General features: G+C 39.5%; 1 protein-coding gene and 1 non-coding gene across 3 annotated transcripts in view; both read right to left on the bottom strand.

The window, feature by feature from the left end:
* SNX2 (sorting nexin 2) overlaps positions 1 to 27,271 on the bottom strand; it is a 68,754-nt gene that overhangs the window by 26,296 nt on the left and 15,187 nt on the right. For both annotated transcript variants that reach the window (XM_053566184.1, XM_053566185.1), the window contains 5 exons: positions 20,903 to 21,020; positions 13,319 to 13,482; positions 9,072 to 9,138; positions 8,844 to 8,887; positions 6,455 to 6,596 (listed from right to left, as the gene is read on the bottom strand). In XM_053566184.1, coding sequence (XP_053422159.1) covers positions 6,455 to 6,596; positions 8,844 to 8,887; positions 9,072 to 9,138; positions 13,319 to 13,482; positions 20,903 to 21,020 — 535 coding nt within the window. The remainder of the gene's footprint in view (positions 1 to 6,454; positions 6,597 to 8,843; positions 8,888 to 9,071; positions 9,139 to 13,318; positions 13,483 to 20,902; positions 21,021 to 27,271) is intronic.
* Positions 19,732 to 19,830, bottom strand: LOC128569447 (small nucleolar RNA U13). The gene has a single exon (XR_008375389.1). It is a non-coding gene; the product is annotated as a small nucleolar RNA U13 (small nucleolar RNA).

Genomic DNA, 27,271 nt, shown 5'->3' with positions numbered 1-27,271 from the left:
TATCTTACATAAAATACAAAACTTTTTGAGGAATTAACTCTTATATTAACAACTCTACCTGGTAAATATTTACAACAGGAGAAAAGAGATAAAACAAGAATTGAGCTGTATTTGTAGTTTTCTGACCCACACTGTTTGTTTAAACAAAAGCTTATATGTAAATATTCCTTGTCTGTTGTATTTCACATTCACAGTAAATTAAAATGTTTGCATTTCAAAATACATAATTTCAAATCAATAAGCTTAAAGCTCAATTAGCACTTTAATTTCTTACAAGTTATAATTAAGGTTCTTTACTTTGGGTTGACAAAAATAAAAATAAATGTAACCCATGAATTTGTTAAATATCTTCCTTTCTGCAGATTTTCTAAGAGCGTGCTGTTATTTATAACAGCTGATTTTATAGTAGTTGCAAAAAAAAAAAAAAAAAACAGGGCAGCGCCCATAGCTCAGTCAGCAGGGCGCCGGGCACATACACTGAGAGGAGAAGGGTGGGTTTGAAACGGCCCAGGCCAGCTAAAACAATGACAACGGCAACAAAATAAATAGCCGGCCTTGTAGCGGGAGCCTGTAGTCCCAGCTACATGGGAGGCTGAGGCAAGAGAATCACTTAAGCCCAGGAGTTGGAGGTTGCTGTGCGCTGTGAGGCCATGGCACTCTACCCAGGGCAACACTGTGAGAGTCTGAATCAAAAAAAAAAAAAACTCTTTCACAGAGTTGTTTACAACACTTCAAATTTAAAAAATAAAAGTCATGTTAATCATTTCTATATTGGTAATTTCAATTTTAGAGTCATATTTTTCTGTTTTAATCCTCTGTTTTTTTTCTATTTCTTTTTCAAGTCTAGCACTTGAAAGGTCCACCAAACAAAAAACAAGGGTTCTGTAGAAATGATACAGGCTACAACTCTCGCCTTGGCCTCCCAGAGTGCTAGTGTTACAGTATGAGCCAGTGTACACAGCCTGAATTATGTACTTTAAATGAAGGAATTATACAGTATCTCCACAGAACCTTTCAAAAATGTAACACGTAAAAACTTGCAATTCTTCAGGGTGGTACAGTTGGTGCATAATTAAAGTATTTATCACTTATTAATACTTTGTTTAATAAAATTTCATTGAAATACATAGTCTGAAAAGGAAAATTCAGACACTTAAAATTACTTATCCCAACTGAACTACTGAATGTGAGATGTGAATCATTTCATGTATCATTTCTCTGAAAAAATATCTTACCATTATGTGGTTTTTCACTTATTTTTTTTCTTCACTAATGCTACTTCCTAGATACAACCACAGTGTCCCACTGGGATGACAACAATAACAAGAAAAACTCCAAAACCATTTACCCTACCCAATTAACTTTTACAACTTTTTAACTTGGCTGGGGGCAGTGGCTCATGCTAGTAATACTAGCACTTTCAGAGGCTGAGGCAGGAGGATCCATTGAGCTCAGGAATTCAAGACCAGCCTGAGCAAGAGAGGTCTACTAAAAATAAAAAAAAAAAAGCTGGCTATTGTGTTAGGAGCCTGTAGTCCCAGCTACTAGGGAGTCTGAGGGAGGAAGATTCTTTGAACCTAGGAGTTTGACGTTGCTGTGAACTAGGCTGACTCCATGGCACTCCAGTCCAGGTGACACAGTGAGACTCTGTCTCAAACAAACAAAAAACTTTTCAAGTTTGTTTTCTTTTCATTTTTCCTTTTCTTCTTTTTTGGAGATAGAGTCTTTCTATGTTGCCCTTCATAGAGAGCCATTACAGATCATAGCAACCTCCAACTCTTGGGCTTAAGCGTTTCTCTTGCCTCAGCCTCCCGAATAGCTGGGACTACAGGCACCCGCCACAACGCCCAGCTATTTTTTATTGCAGTTGTCATTGTTGATTTTTAGCTGGCCTGGGCTGGGTTCGAACCCACCAGCCTTGGTGTATGTGGCTGGTGCCGTAATTGTGCTATAGGTGCCGAGCCTTGTTGTTCTTTTCTAATAGTGTTTTTAAGTCAACTAAGGTCCTACTAAAGTTGTAATAATTATGCATTTGCTCAGGAAGATTCCTTATTCTTCCTTGGAGGGAATTATTACTTCCCAGTAAAGTTACTTCTCTTATTCCACAATCCCACTCTAAGTCCATGCTACTTGAAAACCACCAATTATGTAATTAGAAGGGCCTCTCATGTTTTTAGTTTTTCGTAAACAATGTCTTCAATTTTATTTAAAAAATTTATAGACATATGAAATTTATAACATGAACGATTACTTCTTTACTTGGTTGGCTGCCAATAAGCTCAAAGATCAATCTGTCGTGCATCTTTATTAATCATTGAAGACTTTATGCATATATTTTGAAGAAATCGTTTTCCTTGGCTGCACATTACTATCTGACTGTGTTTATTTTCCTGCTAATTTGTCGTATATATCTGTATCACATGTAGTTGCCTCACATCCTTTTTGGAATGGTAGTATAAAAATAGTTTTTTTAGGGTGGTGCCTGTGGCTCAGTGGGTAGGGTGCCGGCCCACATGCCGAGGGTGGTGGGTTCAAACTGAGCCCTGGCCAAACTGCAACAAAAAAATAGCCGGGCATTGTGGCAGGTGCCTGTAGTCGCAGCTACTCGGGAGGCTGAGGCAAAAGAATCGCCTAAGCCCAGGAGTTGGAGGTTGCTGTGAGCTGTGTGATACCACAGCACTCTACTGAGGGCGATAAAGTGAGACGCTGTCTCTACAAAACAATAAAATAAAATAAAAGAAAAGAAAAGAAAAAAATAAAAGAATTTTTTTCAACAATTTACTTTAAATTTATTTTAGACAGTTCTGCAATAATATAGCATTATGTTATTTTTAAAAACTGGAATGTTTTATTTTCTATTGTAGGTTAAAAAATGCAAGCAAACTATAATTGTACTGAAATAACCATAGTGAAATTAAGAGGCAGAAAAAAATAGGGGTTAAGAGTAGAAACTCTGGCTTGGTGCCTGTAGCTCCAGCGGCTAAGGTGCCAGCCGCATACACCAGAGCTGCCGGGTTCGAATCCAGACCGGGCCTGCCAAGCAATAACCAAAAAATAGCCAGGCATTGTGGCAAGGTGCCTGTAGTCACAGCTACTTGGGAAGCTGAGGCAAGAGAATTGCCTAAGCCCAGGAGTTGGAGGTTGCTGTGAGCTGTGACGTCATTGCACTCTATCCAGGGCGACAGCTTGAGGCTCTGTCTCAGAAAAAGAATAAAAAGAGTACAAACTCTGGAATAAGAAAGCTGCCTTTGAAGTTTGGCTACTTACTAGCTACATGACTTGAGGCATGTTAAAGAACCTTGATTAACTTTAGTTTCCTTGTCTATTAAATAAAGATAATCATAAGTTAACCTCATAAAGTTGTGAGAATGCACATAAAGTACTTAGCACGTGCATTAACACAATAAGCACTGAGTGACTGTTAGTTATTCTCATAATTTAATAGTTTTACAATTTGGCTTGGCACCCATAGCACAGTGGTTACAGCACCAGCCACATGCACGGAGGCTGGCGGGTTCAAACCGGCCTGGGCCAGCTAAACCACAATGACAACTGCAACAAAAAAATAGCCGCGTGTTGTGGCGGATGCCTATAGTCCCAGCTACTTGGAAGGGTGAGGCAAGAGAATGGCTTAAGCATAAGAGTTTGAGGTGGCTGTGAGCTGTGATGCCACAGCACTCTACCGAGGGTGACATAGTGAGACTCTGTCTCAAAAAAAAAGTTCTAGAATTTAATTCGTTGGCTGGTAACATATGTGGATAGTATAACTGACTTGCTGTCCTTTATTATCAGTTGGAGCCTGTCAGAATCAATAACAAAAAAAAATGCTTTTAGGATTTATAATAGTTTCTACTTTGAATTTACATGCGCTACCTTTTTTTTTTTTGAGACAGAGTCTCATTACGTCACCCTTGGTAGAGTGCCATGGCATCACAGCTCACAGCAACCTCAAAGTCTTGGGCTTAAGCGATTCTCTTGCCTCAGCCTCTCAAGTAGCTGGGACTATAGGCGTCCGCCACAATGCCTGGCTATTTATTTTGTTGCAGCTGCCATTATTGTTTAGCAGGGCCGTGCCGGGTTCGAACCCACCTGCCTTGGTGTATGTGGCCGGTGCCCTAACCAGCGTTTCAGAGACCCTCGGGCAGGAGGTTGGGAGGCATAGTCTACTTTGATAATAATATCAATGTATTATCCGTCCTTTTTATGCTCATAGTTTTATGAGTGTTCAGTACAATTTTATAAAGGTTATATGATATGTTGCGTCACAACAAATTGAATGCGGAAACAGATATAAAAAGATAGCTAGCTATCATCTATTGAGCCGGAAATTAAAGAAATGTAGGCCAGGCACGGTGACTCACGCCTGTAATCCTAGCATTCCGGGAGGCCGAGGCAGGTGGATTGCTTGAGCTCAGGAGTTTGAGATCAGCCTAAGGAAAATGCAAGACCCCATCTCTAGTAAAAATAGAAAAACTGAGGCAAGAGGATCACTTTAGCCCAAGAGTTGGAGGTTGCTGTGAGCTATGATGCCATGGCACTCTATCCAGGGTGACAGCTTGAGACTGTCTCAGGAAGAAAAAAAAAGAGATTTAGAAAAATGTAAAAGAAAAAAAGGGCAAGCCACTCTTATCATTAAATATTTTTGTCTTGGGTGGCGCCTGTGGCTCAGAGGGGTAGGGCGCCGGCCCCATATGCCAGCGCCCAAAAAACAAAAACAAACAAACAAACAAAAAAATATTTTTGTCTTACAAAAATTAGTTTCCACAAAAACTTTAACATGACTTCACTGTCTTTTTAAATGAATTAAAAAGTAAAATTTTAAAAATGTTTTCAAATATAGTAAATGTCCATAGATAAAGCCAACATTAGCAAACTCTCTCTAGGGTCTTCAATAAATTTTGAGAATACAAAGGGGTCTTAAGACCAAAACGTTGAAGAACCACTCAAGTAGATTTTGGAGTTAAAAAAAAAAAAAAGAAAGAAAGAATATAATAAAGCGATCTAAATACATTAGGTTATGAAATCGTTAACAGGTACCAATAAAATTGCTTCTCAAACATTTAAAAACATTTAAAAAGTAAAAAAAAAAATTTAAAAATTAGTGAAATTTATCTTAACTTTATCCCTCAGAATAATAATCTAAGTAGTAAGAAGGGTAAATAAAAACAAATGACTAAAAAAAGATTGAGGCTCAGCACCTGTGGCTCAAGCAGCTAAGGCGCTAGCCACATACACTTCAGCTGGAGGGTTTGAATCCAGCCCTGGTCCGCCAAACAACGACAGCTGCAACCAAAAAATAGCCGGCGTTGTGGCGGGTACCTGTAGTCCCAGCTACTTGGGAGGCTGAGGCAGGAGAATCGCCTGAGCCCAAGAGTTGGAGGTTGCTGTGAGCTATATGCCACAGCACTCTACCCAGGGTGACAGCTTGAGGCTCTGTCTCAAAAAAAAAAAAAAAAAATTTAAAAAACTCTACCAAGTTGGGCAGTGCCTGTGGCTCAAGGAGTAGGGCGCCGGTTCCATATGCCAGAGGTGGCGGGTTCAAACCTAGCCCTGGCCAAAAAACAAAACCAAAAAAAAAACAAACAACAACAACAACAAAAAGAACACTACCAAGTTAAAAGCTGAGAGAAGGTTTTCCTAATCTTTCAAAATTTTCTACATTTTTACTCACCCTTTATTGCTTATACAAGTAGAAATGTTTTTAAACATTAAATTGAAGTACGATACAAACTAAGAAAAATTTAAGTAGGTTGGTTTTATGTGAGGCAAGGCTATATCAAATTTTCTTTTTGGACAATACATAGCTGAGGGTCAAACACCTCCATCCCTTAGAAAAATTTGATATACAGGGTGGATAGTAAACTATTTACACTTGCACGCGAACTTTATGGCCACCCTGTATTAATAATATGAAGTATTCTGGGCGCTGGCCCCATATACCAAGGGTGGTGGGTTTGAACCTGTAGTTTGGCCAAACTACAACAGAAAAATAGTCGGGTGTTGTGGCGGGCATCTGTAGTCTCAGCTACTCAGGAGGCTGAGGCAAGAGAATCGCCTAAGCCCAAGAGCTGGAGGTTGGGGTGAGCTGTGATGCCACGGCACTCTACCAAGGGCGACAAAAAAAAACAACCAAGAAGTATTCTGAGTGTGAGTTCGTAAAATGATATGCTAATTACCCTAAAAAGTTAGGGTTTCCAACTGCTTTTAACTTGGTAAATTTCAACCCAATATCTAACATCACAGTATTATACAAATCAAAATCCTTAGATGTTAAAAAATAAAACCATTATCTATATGTTTCTCAAGCAATGCATGATTAACATAAATGGGATACTTAAACTCAGTATTTCTAGACATTATGAAATGCAGATAGTGAATGATTATGGAACCCATATATTTTAAATTAAACTAGTAACAGCAACAAAAATTAATTAAAAAAAAAATCTGTTCTTACCTACTATACTCTTTTCTGGAGCTGGTGGCACAATATACCCGACATGTAAATACTTGCTTGCCAATTTGCTGTGCAAACCAAGAAAGTCACTGAATCTTCTTTTCACTGAAAATTCACTCTTACTGAACATGGAAAGAGAAGTCTACAAGTGAAGAAGAGGTATTTAAGCTTTTGAATAGTCAGTAATTACTGGAAGGTAATGTTATATATAATCGTGAACAACAGATATATCTACTTTGCCAAGAATGCTGAGTATCTAGCATGGTATATATATATATATTTCTAAGGAAAAACTAAATCACAGATATTTATATAGAATCTTAAGAGAATAAAAAATAATTTAACTTTATTCTACCCTAGACTCCATCTCATCCACCCTATTTATGGGAATGATTTTTAATCTTTACTTCTGGCCCAGATCTCCTTTTGAGCTTCAGCCCAATATATCCAAATGCCTATGGGATAACTCCACATAATCTCATTCAGTACCTCAAACCCACCATATTAACCCCTGCTAAAACATAAATTGTCTGTATTATTCACTATTATCCCCTTGTGCTTCCAACAGAGCCTGACAGCATGGTAAATATTTAATAGATGCTGGCCTAATGAATTAACAAACCCTACCTGTCCTCCCTGTGTTCCTCCCCATGTTGCCTTTTACCAATCCCCCAACAACAAATTACCTTTAGTTGGTAACCTAGGTATCCCTCTTTTTCCTCATCCCTTACAACCAAATCCTATTAATTCTACCTCCTACATAACTCAAGAAGCCATTTATTTTGCTCATCTCCAGAGCCACTCCCTTAGTGCAAAGTATTATTTCTTGCAGTTAGGACTGCTGCAATAGACACTCTCTCAAACCATAATTGAAACCTACAATCCTTTAATAATTACAGTTGTCTCTTTTTTTTTTCTTTTTGGAGATAAAGGTCTTGTTCTGTTGCCTCAGGTAGAGTACAGTACTGTCATCATAGCTCACTGCAACCCGAAACACCTGAGTAACTGGAATTACAGGCATGTGCCATCACGCTTAATTAATTTGCTACATTGCTCAGACTGGTCTTGAACTTGAGGCCTCAAGTGAACCTCCTCCCTTGGGTTCCCCAAATACTGGGATTATAAGCATTGGCCACTGTACCCAGCCTGCAGCGGCCTCTTAAATGGAAATCCTGACCTCTATTTTGATCCTCTCGATTCATACTGAAGCCAGAGAGATCTTTCTAAAACAAGAATCTAACTGTGTTATATTCTTAGTCTGAATCTCTTTAATGGCTCTCCATCATACTTAGGAGAAAGCTCAAACTCCTTGACACGGCTGTTCATAATTCACAGAGGCTTACTGCCAAACAATTCAATCAGGTATCACTTCTTACAGATTCTAGAAAGCACATACTTTCCTCTTTTTTTTTGAGACAGAATTTTATTATGTCACCCTCGGTAGAGTACCATAGTGTCACAGCTCACAGCAACCTCCAACTCCTGGGCTTAAGGAATTCTCTTACCTCAGCCTCCAAAGCAGCTGGGACTACAGGTGCCCGCCACAACACCCGGCTATTTTTTTTGTTGCGGTTTGGCTGGGCTGGGTTCAAACTCACCACCCTCGGTATATGGGGCCGGCGCCCTACCCACTGTGCCACAGGCACCGCCCCACATACTTTATTGACTCTTGTCTTTTGCACAAACAAATCCCTTTGCCTGTAACAAGCATTCTTCTTCCTTTTCTTTTTTTTTTTTTGATTTTTGGCCGGGGCTGGGTTTGAACCTGCCACCTCCAGCATATGGGACCGACGCCCTACTCCTTGAGCCACAGGTGCCGCCCCTCTTCTTCCTTTTCATCTCCCCCAATTACTTCACTCACCTTTGTCTTGGCTGAGATACTACTTTCCATAGGAAGATTTTCCTGACCCTTCAGGCCTAGATTAGGTCTCTTCCTGCATATTCTCACTTCACACACTACTTTTAAGTATCAAACCACTCACAACTCATTGTAACTACTTCCTGATAATCTTTAGTAGATGGTAACCTTTACAAAGACAGGGATTACTTCCTCCTTAATCATCACTGTATCCCCACACCACACATACTAAATGCTCAATATATTTTTTTAATTTTTTAATTTTAATTTTTATTTTTTTGCAGTTTTTGGCAGGGGCTGGGTTTGAACCCACCCCCTCCAGCATATGGGGCCATGCCCCACTCCTTTGAGCCACAGGCACTACCTGTTTCTGAAGCTTGTAACTTTTTTTTTTGCAGTTTTTCTTTTTTTTTTGGCCAGGGCTGGGTGTGAACCCGCCACCTCCAGCATATGGGGCCGGAGCCCTACTCCTTTGAGCCACAGGTGCCACCCAAATGCTCAATATTTTTTTTAAAAGAGGAACAGCCTCACCTTTGTCGTTACTCTATACGCCATGTAAGCATTCATGCCATCACCTGTAAGAAAAGTCAAAAAATACTATTAAAAATCACATATTAAAAATAAAAACTTACTATTTGTTGTGATTGGGTGGGTTAAAAAGATAAAACTCACTTTAATACTGCATTTAGTAAAGAAAAACAGCATACAGCTAAACTAATAAAAAAGGAATACAAAATAAATAGACAAATATTGACTCACCAACTTTCTCTGGGTCAGATACACCAATTTCTATATCAAATATATCTCCATTTGCTTCTTCTTCAATCTAGAAAGTATAATTTTTCTGTTGTTAATAAACGACAAAAATTTAAATTATATTACTGTCATAACACTAAGATCTATAATTTCATCATCTAATTTCTTTCTTTCTTTTTTTTTTTTTTTTTGAGACAAAGCCTCAAGCTGTCACCCTGGGTAGAATGCTGCTGCATCACAGCTCACAGCAACCTCCAACTCTTGGACTTAAGTGATTCTTTTGCCTCAGCCTCCCAAGTAGCTGGGACTACAGGCACCGGCCACAACGCCTGGCTATTTTTTGGTTGTAGTTGTCATTGTTGTTTGGTAGACCTGGGCTGGATTCGAACCTGCCAGCTCTAGTGTATGTGGCGGGCGCCTTAGCTGCTTGAGCTACAGGTGCCGAGCCATCATCATCTAATTTCTATTAAAGTAACTGTCACAATGAATTATTAAACAGCCAGTCAGTGCTTCATTTCAGAAAACAATAAAGGCTTTCACATTTTCTGACTGTGTAAAAGAAAAAGTACACAAAGACAATAGGAAAAAGATCATTTGAAGACCGAAAATGTAGAAAAAGTGTTCTAGTCTTCTGAATAAATATAAACATTGTGGAATATTTTTGTTCTATATATTTAATCTATAGACTCAGATTACGAAAATAATTACCTCCTTAATTGCTTTTAATAATAGCACTTGTCAAAGTTGTATCTCTACTATTTAATAACCAGGAAGTAGGCTCGGTGCCTGTGGCTCAAGTGGCTAAGGTGCCAGCCACATACACCTGAATTGGAGGGTTCGAATCCAGCCCGGGCCCACCAAACAACAATGACAGCTACAACCAAAAAACAGCTGGTCATTATGGCAGGCGCCTGTAGTCTCAGCTACTTGGGAGGCGGAGGCAGGAAAATCACTTAAGCCCAGGAGTTGGAGGTTGCTGTGAGCTGTGATGCCACAGAACTCTACCCAGGGTGACAGCTTGAGGATCTGTCTCAAAAACAAAAACTAGGAAGTAGTCATTACTTTCACTATCAGCATCTTAAATACCAATAGAAATGATGATACCAAAAGGTAACTTCACTAGCATAATTTCTCTACTTTTCTAATAAACGCATGTACTTCTTAAAGTAAATGAAAGCACTACAAATTTCACCAAAAAAAAAAGCAATAAAGTGATAACACTATGACACTACAGAGGAGCCCTTTTTAATGCCATTATCCATAAGCAGGCTCTGCGCCAGCCACATACACCTGAGCTGGTGGGTTCGAATCCAGCCCGGGCCCACCAAACAACAATGATAGCTGCAACCAAACACAATAGCCGGGTGTTGTGGCAGGCGCCTGTGGTCCCAGCTACTTGGGAGGTAGAGGCAGGAGAATCGCTTGAGCCTAAGAGTTGGAGGTTGCTGTGAGCTATGATGCCATTGCACTCTACCCAGGGTGACAGCTTGAGGCTCTGTCTCGAAAGAAAAAAATAAATAAATAAATAAATAAGCGATCCAAACATCAGCTCTGCGGGAAAGCTTTGTTATTCTTATGAAGAAAGTGCAGAGATTATTAAACTTTGCAAAATTTTCAAGGCAGTATTGATAACCTTTTTATTTTTTTTTTTGAGACAGAGTCTCAGGCTGTCATTCTAGGTAGAGTACCATGGCATCATAGCTCACAGCAACCTCTAACTCGTGGGCTCAAGCGATCCTCTTGCCTCAGTTTTACTATTTTTAGTAGAGATGGGGTCTCGCTTTGGCTCAGGCTGGTCTCAAACTCGTGAGCTCAAGCAATCCACCCACCTCAGCCTCCCAGAGTACTAGGATTACAGGTGTGAGCCACCACATCCAGCTTTTCTTTTTTTTTTGAGACAGAGTTTCACTCTGTCACCCTCAGTAGAGTGCCTTAGTGTCACAGCTCACAGCAACCTCAAACTCTTGGGCTTAAGTGATTCTCTTGCCTCAGCCTCCCAAGTAGCTGGGACTACAGGTGCCTGCTACAATACCCGGCTGTTTTTTGGTTGTAGTTGTCATCGTTGTTTGGCAGGCCGGGCTGGATTTGAACCCACCAGCTCTGGTCTATGTGGCTGGCACCCTAGCTGCTGAGCTTCAGGCGCCAAGCCAATATTGATAATCTTAAGATTATCTCAAAGAAATCTTTTTCTCAAGGTTGTCTTCTTTCATAGATTTTATAAAGCAAATGTTTTCTGAATCATAACATAAATGCAGAAGAGTATATAAACATATCAACTTTCAAAAAGTGAACCCACCGTGGTAATCAGAACCTGTATCAGTAACACAGGCCACCATTACAGCCTAGACGCCCTTTGGTGCCCCCCCACCCCGCCGTCACAATCCAAGCTCCACCCACCAACATCATCACTGTCGTGACCTCGACTACTACTATACATTAGTTTTCCCTGTTTTTAAAATTGCAATATTAGAAAGATATGTAAGTATTCCTTTATGTCTTACATTCTTCCCTTAGTATTCGTGAGATTATATGTTTTTGCTTGTGGTTATTTATTTATTGAGACAGAGCCTCAAGCTATTGCCCTGGGTAGAGTGCCATGGCATCACAGCTCACAGCAACCTCCAACTCCTGGGCTTAAGTGATTCTCTTGCCTCAGCCTCCCAAGTAGCTGGGACTACAGGCGCCCACCACAACGCCCAGCTGTATTTTGGTTGTAGTTGTCATTGTTGTTTGGCAGGCCTAGGCTGGATTTGAACCTGCCAGCTCTGGTGTATGTGGCTGGTGCCTTAGCTGCTTGAGGTACAGGCACCGAGCCTGTAGTGGTTATTTAATCAGTCAATTTAATGATCTATTTCTATGCAAATGAATTGACAATAACCTCTATATGATTTTTTTCTTTTCTAAATTCACCTTATCAGAAATTATTGCCAAGTTATGAAAAAGTATCTTTAATGGATATACATTCATTCCTGCCTTTAAAAAAATACAGCCCAGGCTTGGCGCCCGTAGCACAGTGGTTACAGCACCAGCCATATACACCGAGGTTTGTGTGTTCGAACCCAGCCCAGGCCAGCTACACAACTGCAACAAAAAAATAGCCGGGTGTTGTAGCAGGTGCCTATAGTCCCGGCTGCTTAGGAGGCTAAGGCAAGAGAACTGCTTGAGTCCAAGAGTCTGAGTTTGCTGTGAGCTGTAATGCCACGATACTCTACCAAGGGTGACATAGTGAGATGCTGTCTCAAAAAAAAAAGAATACAGCCCAGCTCAGTGGCTCACACCTGTGACCCTAGCATTCTGGGAGTCTGAGGAGGGAGGATCCCCTGAGCTCAGGAGTTTGAGACCTATCTCTGCTAAAAACAGAAAAATTAGCCAGGCATTGGGGTAGGTACCTGTAGTCTCAGCTACCTGGGAGACTGAGGCAGGAGGATTCCCTTAACCCAGGAACTTGAGGTTGCTGTGAGTTAGACTGAGGTCATGGCACTCTAGCCTGGGCAACAGAGTGTGACTGTCTCTAAATAAATAATTAAAGGCAAGATAGCAATGTTTATGTACTAATAGTATTTATTATAATTTCATTTTATCAAATAAAATTATTCAAAATACCACTTTACTCTGATTAATAGTTTTCAAAGCACTTTTATACATCCTCTTAACTGATCAACATAGGATCACTGAGAGGCACAAATTACCATCGTAAGATCACAAATGACAATTCATCGATTTAAGTATTAAAATAAGTGATACACCCAGGTCACTGGGTAGAGTGCTAGACATAAAGTGAATAGGTAGCTGGATCCCCTAATTTCTTCAGTCCAATGTTCTTTTCTAAAAATGTCTGAAAGGCTTGATTAGGAATAATTTTTATTTTACTTTTTTTTTTTTTGAGACAGAGTCTTACATTGTTGCTCAGGCTAGAGCTCTACGGCCTCAGACTAGCTCACAGGAACCTCAAACTCCTGGGCTAAAGCGATCCTCCTGCCTTAGTCTCCCAGCAGCTGAAACCACAGGTACCCGCCACAATGTCCAGCTAATTTTTCTATTTTTAGTAGAGGAAGGGTCTACTCTTGCTCAGGCTGATCTCGAAGTTCTGATCTCAAGCAATACTCCTGCCTTAGCCTCCCAGAGTGCTAGGATTACAGGCGTGAGTGGCCGGCCTTGATTAGGAATGATTAGCAGGAAAATAATACTGGGAACGGAACAAAAGACTTATTGTTTACATATTCATTTAAAATACAAACATTTTCTTGTACCTCTTCCCTGGATCTATCGAAGATCACAGGAGCAGACATACTCTTCGATTCAATTCTAGGAGCAATGAGTGCAGTAGGGGTGACAGGAGTGATTGCAGGAGAAGGTTCTGAGGAGAGGATAGGTTCCCTCTCTGGGCTGTCCAAAGAAACTTCTTCTGTAGCTTCTAGATACAGATCAAACAAATTAGTTAAGAACACCCAGCACCAAACCCCTAATATTTTATATAGTAGTTAATAATTATATAAAATATTTTTATAATACAAATAAATACCAAAGTAATATTTAAAAATAATTACAAGAAAAATTAATGAATTCTTAGTTGTTTATTATAATTTTAAAATCAGTAGTTACTTTGTTGGTTTTAGGTAAAAAGAATCCTAGTAACTCAGCTTAATTATCTACAGTAGTGGTAGGGATAAGGGTAGGAGAAAACATTCCACATTCATTTGTGTTTGGACCTGTAACATATCCTATACTTGTGGTAACTTACCTTCCAAATATTTTATTCTGGCTAACATCATGATTATTTTATACATAAGAAAACAAATTTTATGGTGGAAAGATACTCAGAACTATTCCAACTGTGTTTAAAAATTAATTATGGAAAAGCCACAAAGTTAGTAATTTAAAGTAATTAACTGCCAAAGATTACTGGATATTTCATTAGATACACAAATACAACACAAAGCAAATATATGTTAAAGTTTTAATTTTTTTTTTTTTTTTTTTTTGAGACACAGCCTCAAGCTGTCGCCCTGGACAGAGCTCCTGAGCTCAAATAATCCACCCACTTCAGCTCCAGAGTGCTAGGATTATGGGCGTGAGCCACTGTGCACAGCCTAGGTTTTATTTAAAATGCTCATCCACTTGAAAAATCTCTAAGTAAATACATTTTTAAAATCAAACCAAATAAACTGTGAAGTCTACAGGTACATAATACTGTGCTAAGGGGAGGGCAATGAAGAAATGTAGAATATCATACCTTCCCTCAGGGACTTTACAATCTATTTGGGGAAAACAAGACATAAGCATATGGAATGTTAAATGATAATAAAAGACAACAGCAGCAAGAGAACAATAAAAAGAATGTCACAAGGCATTTAATTACTATGGGAACTGCACACAACATGAACTATAGAACGAACACAACAATCTGAGTTGCTCCCAGAGATAGTACTTTGGGGCTATGGAAAATCAGTAGTTTATAAACTCATCTGAGAAGATTTGGATAGGTACAGAAAACACCAGGAGATAATTCCACAAAAATGGACAAATAGCATACGCAAAAGGTAGAGCCAGGAAAGAGACAATTATAACCAGAGGCCATAATATACATCACAGCTCGGCTGATCTGTAAAACTGATACCAGGAAAAGGAAGGCAGGACTGTAAGAGAAACACAGGACCAGAACAGTGGTTTCCAACATGAAGTTCTTAAATTCCTGGAGGTTTGGGAGAATAGTTATGATGGTGAACCATTTTAATTTTAATACTCAAAAAGTACAGCATATTGGGTTGCGCCTATGGCTCAGTGAGCAGGGCGCCGGCCCCATATACTGAGCTTGGCAGGTTCAAAGCCCCAGCCAAACTGCAACAACAACAAAAATAGTGGGGCATTGTGGCGGGTGCCCGTAGTCCCAGCTATTCAGGAGGCTGAGGCAAGAGAATCACCTAAGCCCAAGAGCTGGAGGTTGCTGTGAGCTGTGATGCCACAGCACTCTACCAAGGGTGACAAAGTGAAACTCTGTCTCTTAAAACAAAAAAAAGTATAGCATATTGACCTGAAATAAGGCTACACAGGTTAACATTTTAATAAGCAATGCTTACCGGGTATCTCATGTTCATGAATCCTTACTTGGCATAGATCTCTTTATATTTTTATATTAAAAGTAAAAATGTTTAATAACAGAAATCTTTCAAACTATAGTAATGAGGAAGGAAAATGGACCTTTGGTGTTGAAATACACTACAGATGACTATAATAAAATAAAAGTTTACATGCAACTCAGGCTGTGCAGACTGCTGGTATTTACAATCCTTTTGTTAAACAAATGAAACCAATAAGCAATATGAAAAAATAAAAAAAGCAATGTTTTCAGGCTAGGAGCAATTTATTTACTTTTTTGAGACAGAGTCTCACTCTGTTGTCCCAGGCTAAAGTGTGGTGGTGTCAACCTAGCTCACAGCAACCTCAAACTCCTGGGCTCAAGTGATTCCCCTGCCTCAGTCTCCCAAGTAGCTGGGACTACAGGCACCTACCATGATGCCCAGATAGTTTTTCTATTATTAGTAGAGATAGGTTCTTACTCTTAGTCAGGCTGATCTTGAACTGAGCTCAAGCAATACCCCCACTTCAGCCTCCCAGAAGGCTAGGATTACAGGTATGAGCTACGCTGGTAGAAGCAATTAGCTGCCAATAAGTAAACAGCAAACAAGTAGCAAACAAAACAAAAAATCTCCAAATATCTGTGAAAGAGGCACTGTTATTGGCAACAGATCCACAGACCTCCCCCCCAAAAAACTGTGGAAGAGATCATTTTATTGAGAAATTAATCAGTATAGATAAAATAATTTTAACTTGAAAACACTTTTTAGAGATGGAATCTCTGTCACCCAGGCTAGAGTGCAGTGGTGTCATCAGTGCTCGCTGCAGCCTGGATCTCGTAGGCTCAAGAAATCCTTCTGCCTGAGATGGAACTAGAGGCATGCACCACCATTCCCAACTAAAACAAATTTTTTTGGTAGAGACAAGGCTCTCACTATTTTGCCCAGGCTGGTCTTGAACTCCTGGGCCCAATCGATCCTCCTGTTTTGGCCTCCCAAAGTACTAGGATTAGAGGTGTGGGCCACGGCACCTTGCCCATTTTAACTTTTCAATCACAATTTACTTCACTGATACCACGTTTTGTGCTCTTGACACTAACAGGAAACTTCATAAATGGTAGGATTTATTTAGATTCAGCATACTAACAGTAAAATAGTATGCCTTAAATTCTTTGCGTGACTTCTTTTACCTTAAGTAAACATATTACACATTCACAAGTTTTAATTTAAATCAGATCTAAAAGTTCAGGAGGATGTCCACTAGGTACTGACTTTGAGACAAATATAAATTATGTCAATATCAGCTAAATGTCACTTATTTGACAGATATCAAAGAATTTTTAAATAAAGGAATACTCACTAAACTTACAACTGGTATAACCTGAACAGCATAAGTGAAATAAGCTAGGTAGTCTGGCAAAAACAAGTTTTTAGATTTTAACAAATGATGGAGGAGAGGGATTCTGTAGTTCTAAGGTCTGAAGGTCTAGGGCAGTGGTTCTCAACCTTCCTAATGCTGTGACCCTTTAATACAGTTCCTCATGTTGTGGTGACCCCCAACCATAAAATTATTTTTGTTGCTACTTCATAACTGTAATTTTGCTACTTTTATGAATCGTAATGTAAACATCTGATAGGTAGGAGACCCCCAAAGGGGTTGTGACCCACAGGCTGAGAACCGATGGTCTAGGGTAATTTCAGAATTATCAATTTGCTCACACTTACCTCCTCCTCTAGGACAGTTTCCTGAGGTATGCTCAGTAAAGCATTAGTGCCAGATTTTAACAAATGATGCAAGAGAGGGATTCAATAGGTAAACTGTATTTGATAAACACTCTCTATATAAGCTAATTAACTACAACATGTATCACAGCTGAATTTTTTCCGGTATCACTTCTGACATATGCTACCCAAAACACATTAGCACATGTACCAGTATAATATAACCTTCTTATGGTTTTCAAGTCCTAATGGCTAGGCGCTAGAGTAATATTTATATTTTATCCTTTGGTATAGGAGAAATAAATCAAGTGCATGTTCTCTTTACTAGACGACACTTTTCACCATGCTGGTAACATATACTATGATTTCCTAGAACCATACTCCTCTATAGAAAGAGAAATGATGCTCCTGCTTAAATGTATTATAAATAAGAACTAAGTATAGTATTAATTCACTCAGACAAAAATAATCAGATGTCTTAGATCACCTAATGATGTCTTTATAAAATACAGTTGAATTTAAGATAAATGCTAAAGAATAAAAATTGTTTATTGGCAGGCATGGTAACTCACTTCTGTAATCTTAAGAGTTGGGGAAGGTGAGAAGGGATGACTACCTGAAGCCAGGATTTCCAGACCAGCCTGAGCAACATGGCAAGACCCAGTCTTTACAAAAATTTAAAAAAATATATTAGCTGGCACGCACCAGTAGTTCCAGCTACTTGGGAGGCTGAAGCAGGAGGATCACTTGAACCCAGGAATTTGAGGTTGCAGTGGGCTATGATGACACCACTGTACTCTAGCCCAGGCCACAGAGTAAGACCCTATCTCAAAAAATAAAACAGTGTGGCTGGGTGGCCGTAGTTCAGTGATTAGGGCACTGGCCACTTGTGCTGGGGTTGGTGGGTTCAAACCTGGCCCACGCCTGCTAAAAAAACAACAAAAAATAGCCGGGGTGTTGTGGCGGGTGCCTGTAGTCTCAGCTACTAGGGAGGCTGAGGCAAGAGAACTGCTTGAGCCCAAGAGTTTGAGATTGCTGTGAGCTATGACACCACTGCACTCTAAAGAGGGTGATGAAGTGAGACTGTCTCAATTAAAAAAAATAATAAATAAATGTCTATAGGGCCAGGCTCACACCTGTGATTTTAGCACTCTGGGAGGCCAAGGCAGGTGGATTGCTTGATTTCAGGAGTTCAAGTCCAATGTGACCAAGAGAAAAATCTCATCTCTACTAAAAATAAAAGATTAGCTAGGTGTTGGGCGGTGTCTGTTGCTCAAAGGAGTAGGGCGCTGGCCCCATATGCCAGAGGTGGTGGGTTCAAACCCAGCCCCGGCCAAAAACTGCAAAAAAAAAAAAAAAAAAAAATTAGCTAGGTGTTGTGGCAGGCATCTATAGTCCCAGCTACTTGGGAGGCGCAGGAGTTTTAAGTTGCTGTGACCTAGGGTAATGCCACAGCACCCTAGTCTGGGGTAATAGAGTGAGACTCTTGTCTCTCTAAAAAAACAACAACAAAAAAAACATTAGTAAGTGTTTATATTTATAGGTTAATAAAGCAAACAGATGACTATGTTTATTGTTCTTTAGACACCATCTCTCTTTTTAAAACAAACACTGACTATATTTGAATCACAGAATTTAGCATAGACTGCTAACAGACTAAAACACTGTAAAGATTTTTTTTAATTGAACCAAGTGGGCAAATGTCACTATACAGTTTTCGCTTGGCTAACTAATCAGCTGTGCACACTGTACAACCATAAAAAAATTCTTTCTTTCCATATACATGCATGTGTGCTCAAACACACACACAATTCTGTCCTAGAGAGGTTTCAGCACACTCATTTATATAGAATTCTGAAATTATGAAGTGAAAGAGTCTTTAATAAAATGGATAATCCAAAACCTCTATGAATGATCCTATACTGTTAGAAGAATACACACAATTTTAGATTAGTACTTGCTTAGTAAAGACAAGACTTACGGCTCAGTGCCCATGTGCAGTGGTTAGGGCACTGGCCACATACACTAGGGCTGGTGGCTTTGAACCCAGCCCCGTCCTGCTAACCAACAATGACAACTAAAATAGCAACAACAACAAAAAGTAGCAGGGCATTGTGTCGGGCGCCTGTACTCCTAGTTACTTGGGAGGCTGAAGCAAGGGAACTGCATAAGCCCAAGAGCTTGAGATTGCTGTGAGCTGTGACACTACAGCACTCTACCAAGGGCACCAGCCACATACACCAGAGTTGGTGGGTCTGAATCCAGCCCAGGCCTGCCAAATGACAATGACAACTCCAGCCAAAAACTAGCTGGGTGTTGTGGCGGGCACCTGTAGTCCCAGCTACTTGGGAGGCTAAGGGAAGAGAATCGCCTAAGCCCAGGAGTTGGAGGTTGCTGTGAGCTGTGACGCCAAAGCACTCTACCCAGGGCAGACAGCTTTTTTTTTCAAAAAAAAGAAAGACAAGACTTATGTTATCTTTTTGCTAAAAACATAAATGCCATGAAAGAATCTTTAAGGAGTACCTGGAAAAAAGTCCAAAACAGGCACCAAAGGAATACTGAAATATTAAAATTAACTAGGATTTTGACTCTAAGTTGTTAAGTGGCAAAAAAAAACACTCCACATGATTACTATTTTAGTATTTGGTATGTGTATCACACTTTTATTTTCTAATGTGATAAAATATGTAAATTCTTTTCATGGAACTAAGCAAGTTGGGAGTTACGTGGACTTTTGGGATAGAAGACTGTATCTTCAAACATATTTGTACAAAAAGTACACAATGGTCTGAATATTGAACCATTATGAAAGCTGAGAACACATTATTAAATTTTTTTCTTTTTTCTACTTTTTCTTTCTCTTTGCAAGTTAGATGGGTAATGTGCCAACACAGTAACAAGAAGGAATGCATACCTCACACACATTAGCATGAAAATCCAATTATGCTTATAAAGCCCAAAAGGATCAACCATATTATTAAATTTTAATTCAATGAAAGTCAGCTCAGGCACATTAATCTGTTAAACACATGAAGACCTACAACTTTAATTTTGTGTCATCAATAGTAAGGAAGATTTTCCTTTTATTATCAAAACATTAATTTGTACCTAAATTTTAACCTTAGAGCTGATACTTCTTTGAATCTAACTTTTTAAACTTTAGGATGGAATACACCAAATCTTGCCTTCATATCCAAAACAAATATCTCAAGCATCAGTTTATTCCCCTAAAAGGGAGTCAAGATGGAAGAGGTGGTGGCTTGGCGTCTGTAGCACAGTGGTTATGGCGCCAGTCACATACACCAGGGCTGGCATGTTTGAACCCGGCCCAGGCCAGCCAAACAACAATAACAACTGCAACAAAAAATGGCCAGGCTTGTGGCGGGCACCTGTAGTCCCAGCTACTTGGGAGGCTGAGGCAAAAGCATCACTTTAGCCCAAGAGTTTGAGGCTGCTGTGAGTTGTGATGCCATAGCACTCTATCAAGGGTGACATAGTGAGACTCTGTCTCCAAAAAAAAAAAAAAAAATCTTCCAATTTATTAAAATAAATTTCAGGGCGGCGCCTGTGGCTCAAGGAGTAGGGCGCCAGTCCCATATGCCGGAGGTGGCGGGTTCAAACCCGGCCCCGGCCAAAAAATAAATTTCAAACATAAATGGGATATAAACAGATTCTTAAATCCACAGTTTAATTTTGCTTTGTGACCTGTCTGTAATAAAAAAAAAAATAATCACTATTTCTCAAAGTATGAAGGCCATACAATGGCCTTTAAGTCTAAGTACCGACCAAAACAATCCAATTATAATACTGAACTTACTTTCAAATATGTAAAACCAGAAAGGACTACATTTTTGCTTCTCTCAACAGTACCTATTTTTCATAGAGTGGTCTAATTAGAAATTCTCTCTCCTAAGATTCTACAAGAAGAGCTATTACTAACATTTTATACAGAATTTCAGTTTTGTTTTAGAGAATATTTTTTATACAACAGAATATATACTTCTGGTCATTATTTAAAAATAAAAATACAACAATTACCCGCAAAAAGATCTTCTCTGTCGTCATCTAGCACAACTTCTGCAGGTTTTGGGCCATTGGAGTTTGCACTATTATCTTCTGCAGGAAAACTAGCTGGCTCTGGAGACGATGGACTTGACTGTTAAAAGGAACAATAATAGGTAACAGATTGGCATGTTTATCTGGTGTAATTTTCCCTCTATATTATAGAAATAGAACATTTTCTTGATAAGAAGGGAGGAAAGAACAAGAACAGCTATTTATATTTCCTCCCTTGAGGATAACAATGAACCAAAAACACACTTTTGCTCATCTCCTTTAACAAAATGTCACGTAAGATTTAATAAAAAGTCTATTCTTCTGAACTTCCAATAGTGTGAAAAAAGAAAGTTTATTCTACTTGTTCTTTTAGAGATTACTAGTTTGTCATGTTGAATTATAATTCATAAAAACCAAATGAAATGCTTTATAATAGTTATACAGTCACATATTATAGAACCCAAATCAGGTCAAGTCCCTTGACTTTTAAGAATTGATGCTTCTTTGTTTTTGAGACAGAGTCTCACTATGTCACCCTGGGTAGAGTGCCATGATGTCACAGCTCACAGCAACATCAAACTCTTGGGCTCAAATGATCTTCTTGCCTCAGCCTCCCTAGTTAAGCTGGGACTACAAGGCACCCACCACAACACTTGGCTAATTTTTTCTATTTTTTTGTGGAGATGGGGTCTCGGCTCTTTTTTTTTTTTTGCAGTTTTTGGCCGGGGCTGGGTTTGAACCCACCACCTCTGGCATACGGGGCTGGAGCCCTACTCCGTTGAGCCACAGGCGCCACCCAGGGTGGGTCTCGTTCTTACTCAGGCTGGTCTTGCACTCCTGAGCTCAAGTAATCCGCCCAGCCTCCTAGACTGCTAGGATTACAGATGTGAGCCACCACATCTGGCCCATGCTTTGTTTTTGTTATTGCCATGTTCTCCTCCCCTCCCCCACCGTGGGGACAGATGTAGTCACGCATCAAAATTCCACACAACTCAACATCAGGGAAACAAAGTTGAAAGCATTGACTATTAAGATTACAATTATTCTGGGCGGCGCCTGTGGCTCAGTGAGTGGGCGCCGGCCTCATACACTGAGGGTGGTGGGTTCAAACCCGGCCAAGGCCGAACTGCAACAAAGGGATAGCCGGGCGCTGTGGCAAGTGCCTGTAGTCCCAGCTACTCGGGAGGCTGAGGCAGATAAAGTGAGACTCTCTAAAATTTCTATAGTTTCAAACTAAAAATATGCCTTCATCAAAAACATTGACATTTAAAAAAAATTGACACTTTAAGCTAAGAATTATTTTTGTATTTCTTAAAGTATAATGACCAATGTAATGGAAACTAGGTTGTGTAACTTTTAGCTTTACTGTAGTTTAAACAATGGTTAAAATTTTTTTCATGAAGTATATAACACAAACACATACAAAATTATATATCTCAAAATATAAATATTTTCAAAAATGCAACATACTTGTTAAACTAAGACCCCCCCCCTTCTCATTCTTTACCATGCAGGTTTCTACCAACTTAGATTAGTTTTTCCTGGTTTTGCTCTTCATAAATGGAATCATAAGAAATATATTCTTTTCTGTTGATTTTTGTTCTTAATGTTATGTACATGAGATTCTTCTATATTGTTCTGTGTAGCAGACCACTTATTGTCATTGATGTATAATATTTCATTGTGTGAATACCATAATTGGTCCATTCTACTGTTGATCTATGTGGGTGGTTATCAGTTTTTTACTACTACCAATAGTGCTACTATGGTGAACACAGTATATACCTAGGAGTGGAACAGCTGGATCATAGGGTAAACGAATATTCAGCTTTAAAGAGATTTTATTAAACAATCTTCTTTTTTTTTTTTTTGAGACAGAGCCTCAAGCTATTACCCTGGGTAGAGTTCTGTGGCATCATAGCTCACAGCAACTTCCATCTCCTGGGCTCAAGTGATTCTTCTGCCTCCGCCTCCCAAATAGCTGGGATTACAGGCACCTGTCACAACGCCCGGCTATTTTTTGGTTGCAGCTGTCATTATTGTTTGGTGGGCCCCGGGCTGGATTTGAACCACCAGCTCAGGTGTATGTGGCTGGCGCCTTAGCTGCTTGACTGGTTGTATAATTTATCTTCTAAAGTGATTGTATAATTTATACTCCCACCAGAAGCATACGAAAATATATAGCTCCACATCCTTGTCAACATTTTGATATATTTCATTTGTTCACTTTAGCTACTCAAGAAGGTGTAAAGTATATTGGTTGGAATTTCTACTTCTCTGATGAATAATGATACCAAGTAGTTTTTGGTATGTTCAATGGCCATTTGAATATTCTTTTTTTGTGAAGAGTCTCTTCAAGTATTTTGTCCATTTGTCTATTGTTCTTATTGATTTGTAGTAGTTTTTAAAATACATTTTGGATATAAATTTTTTTTTTTTTGTAGAGACAAGAGTCTTACTTTATTGCCCTCGGTAGAGTGCTGTGGTGTCACACTGCTCACAGCAACCTCCAACTCCTGGGCTTAGGCAATTCTCTTGCCTCAGCCTCCTGAGTAGTTGGGACTACAGGTATCTGCCACAACGCCTGGCTATTTTTTTGTTGCAGTTTGACCAGGGCCAGATTTGAATGCGCTACCCTCGGTATATGGGGCCAGCGCCCTATCCACTGAGCCACAGGCGCCGCCCTCTGGATACAAATTCTTCGTCAGATATGTATTATGAGTATTTTCTCCCTCTCTGTAGCTTACTTTTTTATTTTAAGATAAGCAGATTTTGCAACAGACATTCTTAATTTATATTATGGGCAAATTCTATCAATTTTTTCTGTTATGCTTAGTAAACTTTTTGTAGGACCAATAATCCTTTGATGCTAACACATTAGCTTTTTTTTTTTTTTTTTTTTGGAGACAGAGTCTCACTTTGTTGCCCTTGGTAGAGTGCCGTGGCATCATAGCTCACAGCAACCTCTAACTCTTGGGCACAAGAGATTCTCTTGCCTCAGTCTCTCGAGTAGCTGGGACTACAGGCGTCCTCCACAATACCTGGCTGTTTTTAGAGGCAGGGTCTCGCTTTGGCTTAGGCTGGTATTGAACCTGTGAGCTCAGGCAATCCACCCAACTCAGCTTCCCTGAGTGCTGGGATTACAGGCATGAGCCACCTCACCCAGCACTACTCATTAGCTTTTTTTAAGTAAACTGTCCTGCATGGCACAAGGACATTCCTTTATAACATTCAAAAACAGTTCCAAATCGTTATAGGAAAATGTAAAGAGGCGGCTTTCTTTTCTCTCAGGAAACAATTTTTACAGACCCAAGTATCCCAAAAGTGGGCCTCCATTTAACTCAGTAATTTCACTTGAAGGAATTTAAAGAATAAATAAATTTATTATTTCTTCTGAAAGATGTTCCTGACAACCTCAACTGACCCTGTACCAAGTCCAATTAAGGAGCATGAGTACCAGGCCTATATCCTCCCAAAATTTCTCTTACGACATTATACCTACCTGCTCACAGACTATAAGCTCTATAAGGAAAGGAAGAGATTTTATCTTATCTGCTACTTTTTACTTAGTATCTTGCAGCAAACAACGACTATCAATTAATTTTAAGAAAATAATTATGGCTGTGCTAAAGAATTAGGCACAGATCTGCCATCAAATTGTCTATGATACTATAAAATTTGAAAGTCAATGGCATATTCACATAAAAATGTAGCAATGTGGCTCCAACACCACTGATAAAAATTTTCAGCAACTGAGAATAAAGGATAACTTTCTCAGCCTGATAAAGAATATCTATAAGAAGCCCACTACTAACATTATAATAAATGGTGAGAAACTTTCCCTCTAAGATCAAGAATAAGACAAGGGTGTCCCCTTTCACCCATTCCTTTTTGCCATCATACTGGATGTCCTAGCTAATGCAATTAAAATAAGAAAAAGAAACAAAAGGTATGCAGACTGGGAACAAGAAATGTTAACTGGTGGTGTCTGTACTCAGAGGGTTGGGTGCTGGCCACACACACCCAGGCTGACAGGTTTGAACCCAGCCTGGGCCTGCCAAACAACAATGACAACTGCAACAAAAAAATAGCCAGGTGTTGTGGTGGGTGCCTGTAGTCCCAGCTACTTGGGAGGCTGAGACAAGAGAATCGCTTAAGCCTAAGAGTTTGAGGTTGCTGTGAGCAGTGATGCCACAGCACTCTACCCAGGGTGACATAATGAGACTCTGTCTCAAAAAAAAAAAAGTTCACATACAAACACCAATTGCTTTTCTAGGTTAACTGACAAATATCAATTGCTTTTCTACATACCAGTAATGAGCAAGTAAAATTTGAAATTAAAATCTTAATACTCTTTAACACCCCCTAAAATGAAATACTTAGGTATAAATCTAACAAAATGTGTACAAGATCTATATAAGGAAACATTTCATTCTGGTGAAAGCAATCGAAGAACTAAATAAATAAGGAGATATTCCACGTTCACAGATACAAAAATTTGATACTGCCAAAAAGTCCAGCCTTTCCAAGTTGATTCATACGTTCAATGCAATGTGAAGCAAAATGACTGACAAATTATTTTGTTGGTGCCGATGAACTAATTCGGAAAGGCAGAATAGCCACCATATAATATTGAAGAACAAAGTTGGAAGACTGACACTACCAACTTCAAGACTTACTATAAAACACACAGTAATCAGGACAGTGTCCTACTGGGAAATGAATAAACAAATAGATCAAAGAACAGAACAAAGATCCCAGAAATAGATCCACTTAAGTATAGTCAAATGATCTTTGACAAAGGAAGGCATCACATGCAAAAATTTGAATACAGAAACACACTTTATAACCTTCACAAAAATGAACTCAAAGTAGGTCACAGACCTAAATGTAAAATGCAAAAGTATAAATTCCTATAGAATAACATAGGAAATCTAGATGACACTGGGATTAGCTATTAGTTTTTAGATACAACACAGACGTGATAACATGAAAGATTAGAACTGGTAGTTGGACTGCACATTAAAATTAGAGATTTCTGGGGTGGTGCCTGTGGCTCAGTGAGTAGGCCCTGGCCCCATATACCAAGGGTGGCAGGTTCAAACCTGGCTCCATCCAAACTGCAACAAAAAATAGCCGGGCCTTGTGGCGGGTGCCTGTGGTCCCAGCTACTCAAGAGGCTGAGGCAAGAGAATTGCCTAAGCCCAAGAGCTGGAGGTTGCTGTGAGCTGTGACACCACAGCAATCTAGGGTGACAATGAGACTCTGTCTAAAAAAATAGAAAGAAATTAGAGATTTCTGCACTATTTAAGATACTGTAAAGAGGCTTGGCACCTGTAGCTCAGCAGCTAGGGTGCCAGCCACATACACGGGAGCTGGTGGGTTGAAACCAGCCTGGGCCTGCCAAACAACAATGACAACTATAACCAAAAATAGCTGGGCATTGTGGTGGGCACCTGTAATCCCAGCTACTTGGGAGGCTGAGGCAAGAGAGTTGTGTAAGCCCAAGAGTTTGAGGTTGCTGTGAGCTGTGACGCTACAGCATTCTACCAAGGGTGACATAGTGAAACTGTCTAAAAACAACAAAAAAGATACTGTAAAGACAATGGGAAGACAAATCACACACTGGAAGAAAATATTTGCAAAAGACAAATCTGATAAAGGACCATTATCTAAAACAGAAAAAAACTGTTAAAATTCAGCAATAAGAAAACCAACAAAACAATTAAAAATAGGTAAAAGACCTGAACAGACAGCTCAGGTAAGAACTTAGGTGTAAATCTAACAATATATATATAAGATCTATATAAGAAAACACTTTTTTTGTTAACAGAGTCTCACTTTGTTGCCGTCGGTACAGTCCCATGGCAACACAGCTCACAGCAACCTTGAACTCTTAGGCTCAAGCCATCCTCCTGCCTCAGCCTACCAAGCAGCTGGACCATAGGCACCCACTACAATGCCCAGCTATTTTTTACAGATGGAGTCTTGCTCTTGCTCAGGCTGGTCTTGAACTCGTGACCTCAACCAATCCTCCCACCTAGGCCTCTCAGAGTGCTAGGATTACCAATGTGAACCACCATACCGGGCCTAAGGAAACAATTTTTAAAAATCAGAAGGCCAAGGGGAATACTTCAAAGGTGACCATAGTGGTATTCAGCAATGAGGTATGTAGCACTTTTTCCTACGATGAGTCCATGAACTTAATTGTGAGACTTCGTATGCCACTGTTCATTTGCCCAAATCCATAGAATGTACAATCCCAAGAATGAATCCTAATGTAAACTGGCATTTTGGGAAATAATGATGTGTCAATGTAGGTTCACCAACTGTGTAACACTTGTACACTGT

This window comes from Nycticebus coucang, chromosome 17, assembly GCF_027406575.1.
Source record: "Nycticebus coucang isolate mNycCou1 chromosome 17, mNycCou1.pri, whole genome shotgun sequence".
Taxonomy (NCBI): Eukaryota; Metazoa; Chordata; class Mammalia; order Primates; family Lorisidae; genus Nycticebus; species Nycticebus coucang.
The sequence above is the reverse complement of the archived record's forward strand: the minus strand, read 5'-3'. Positions and strand labels throughout refer to the sequence as shown.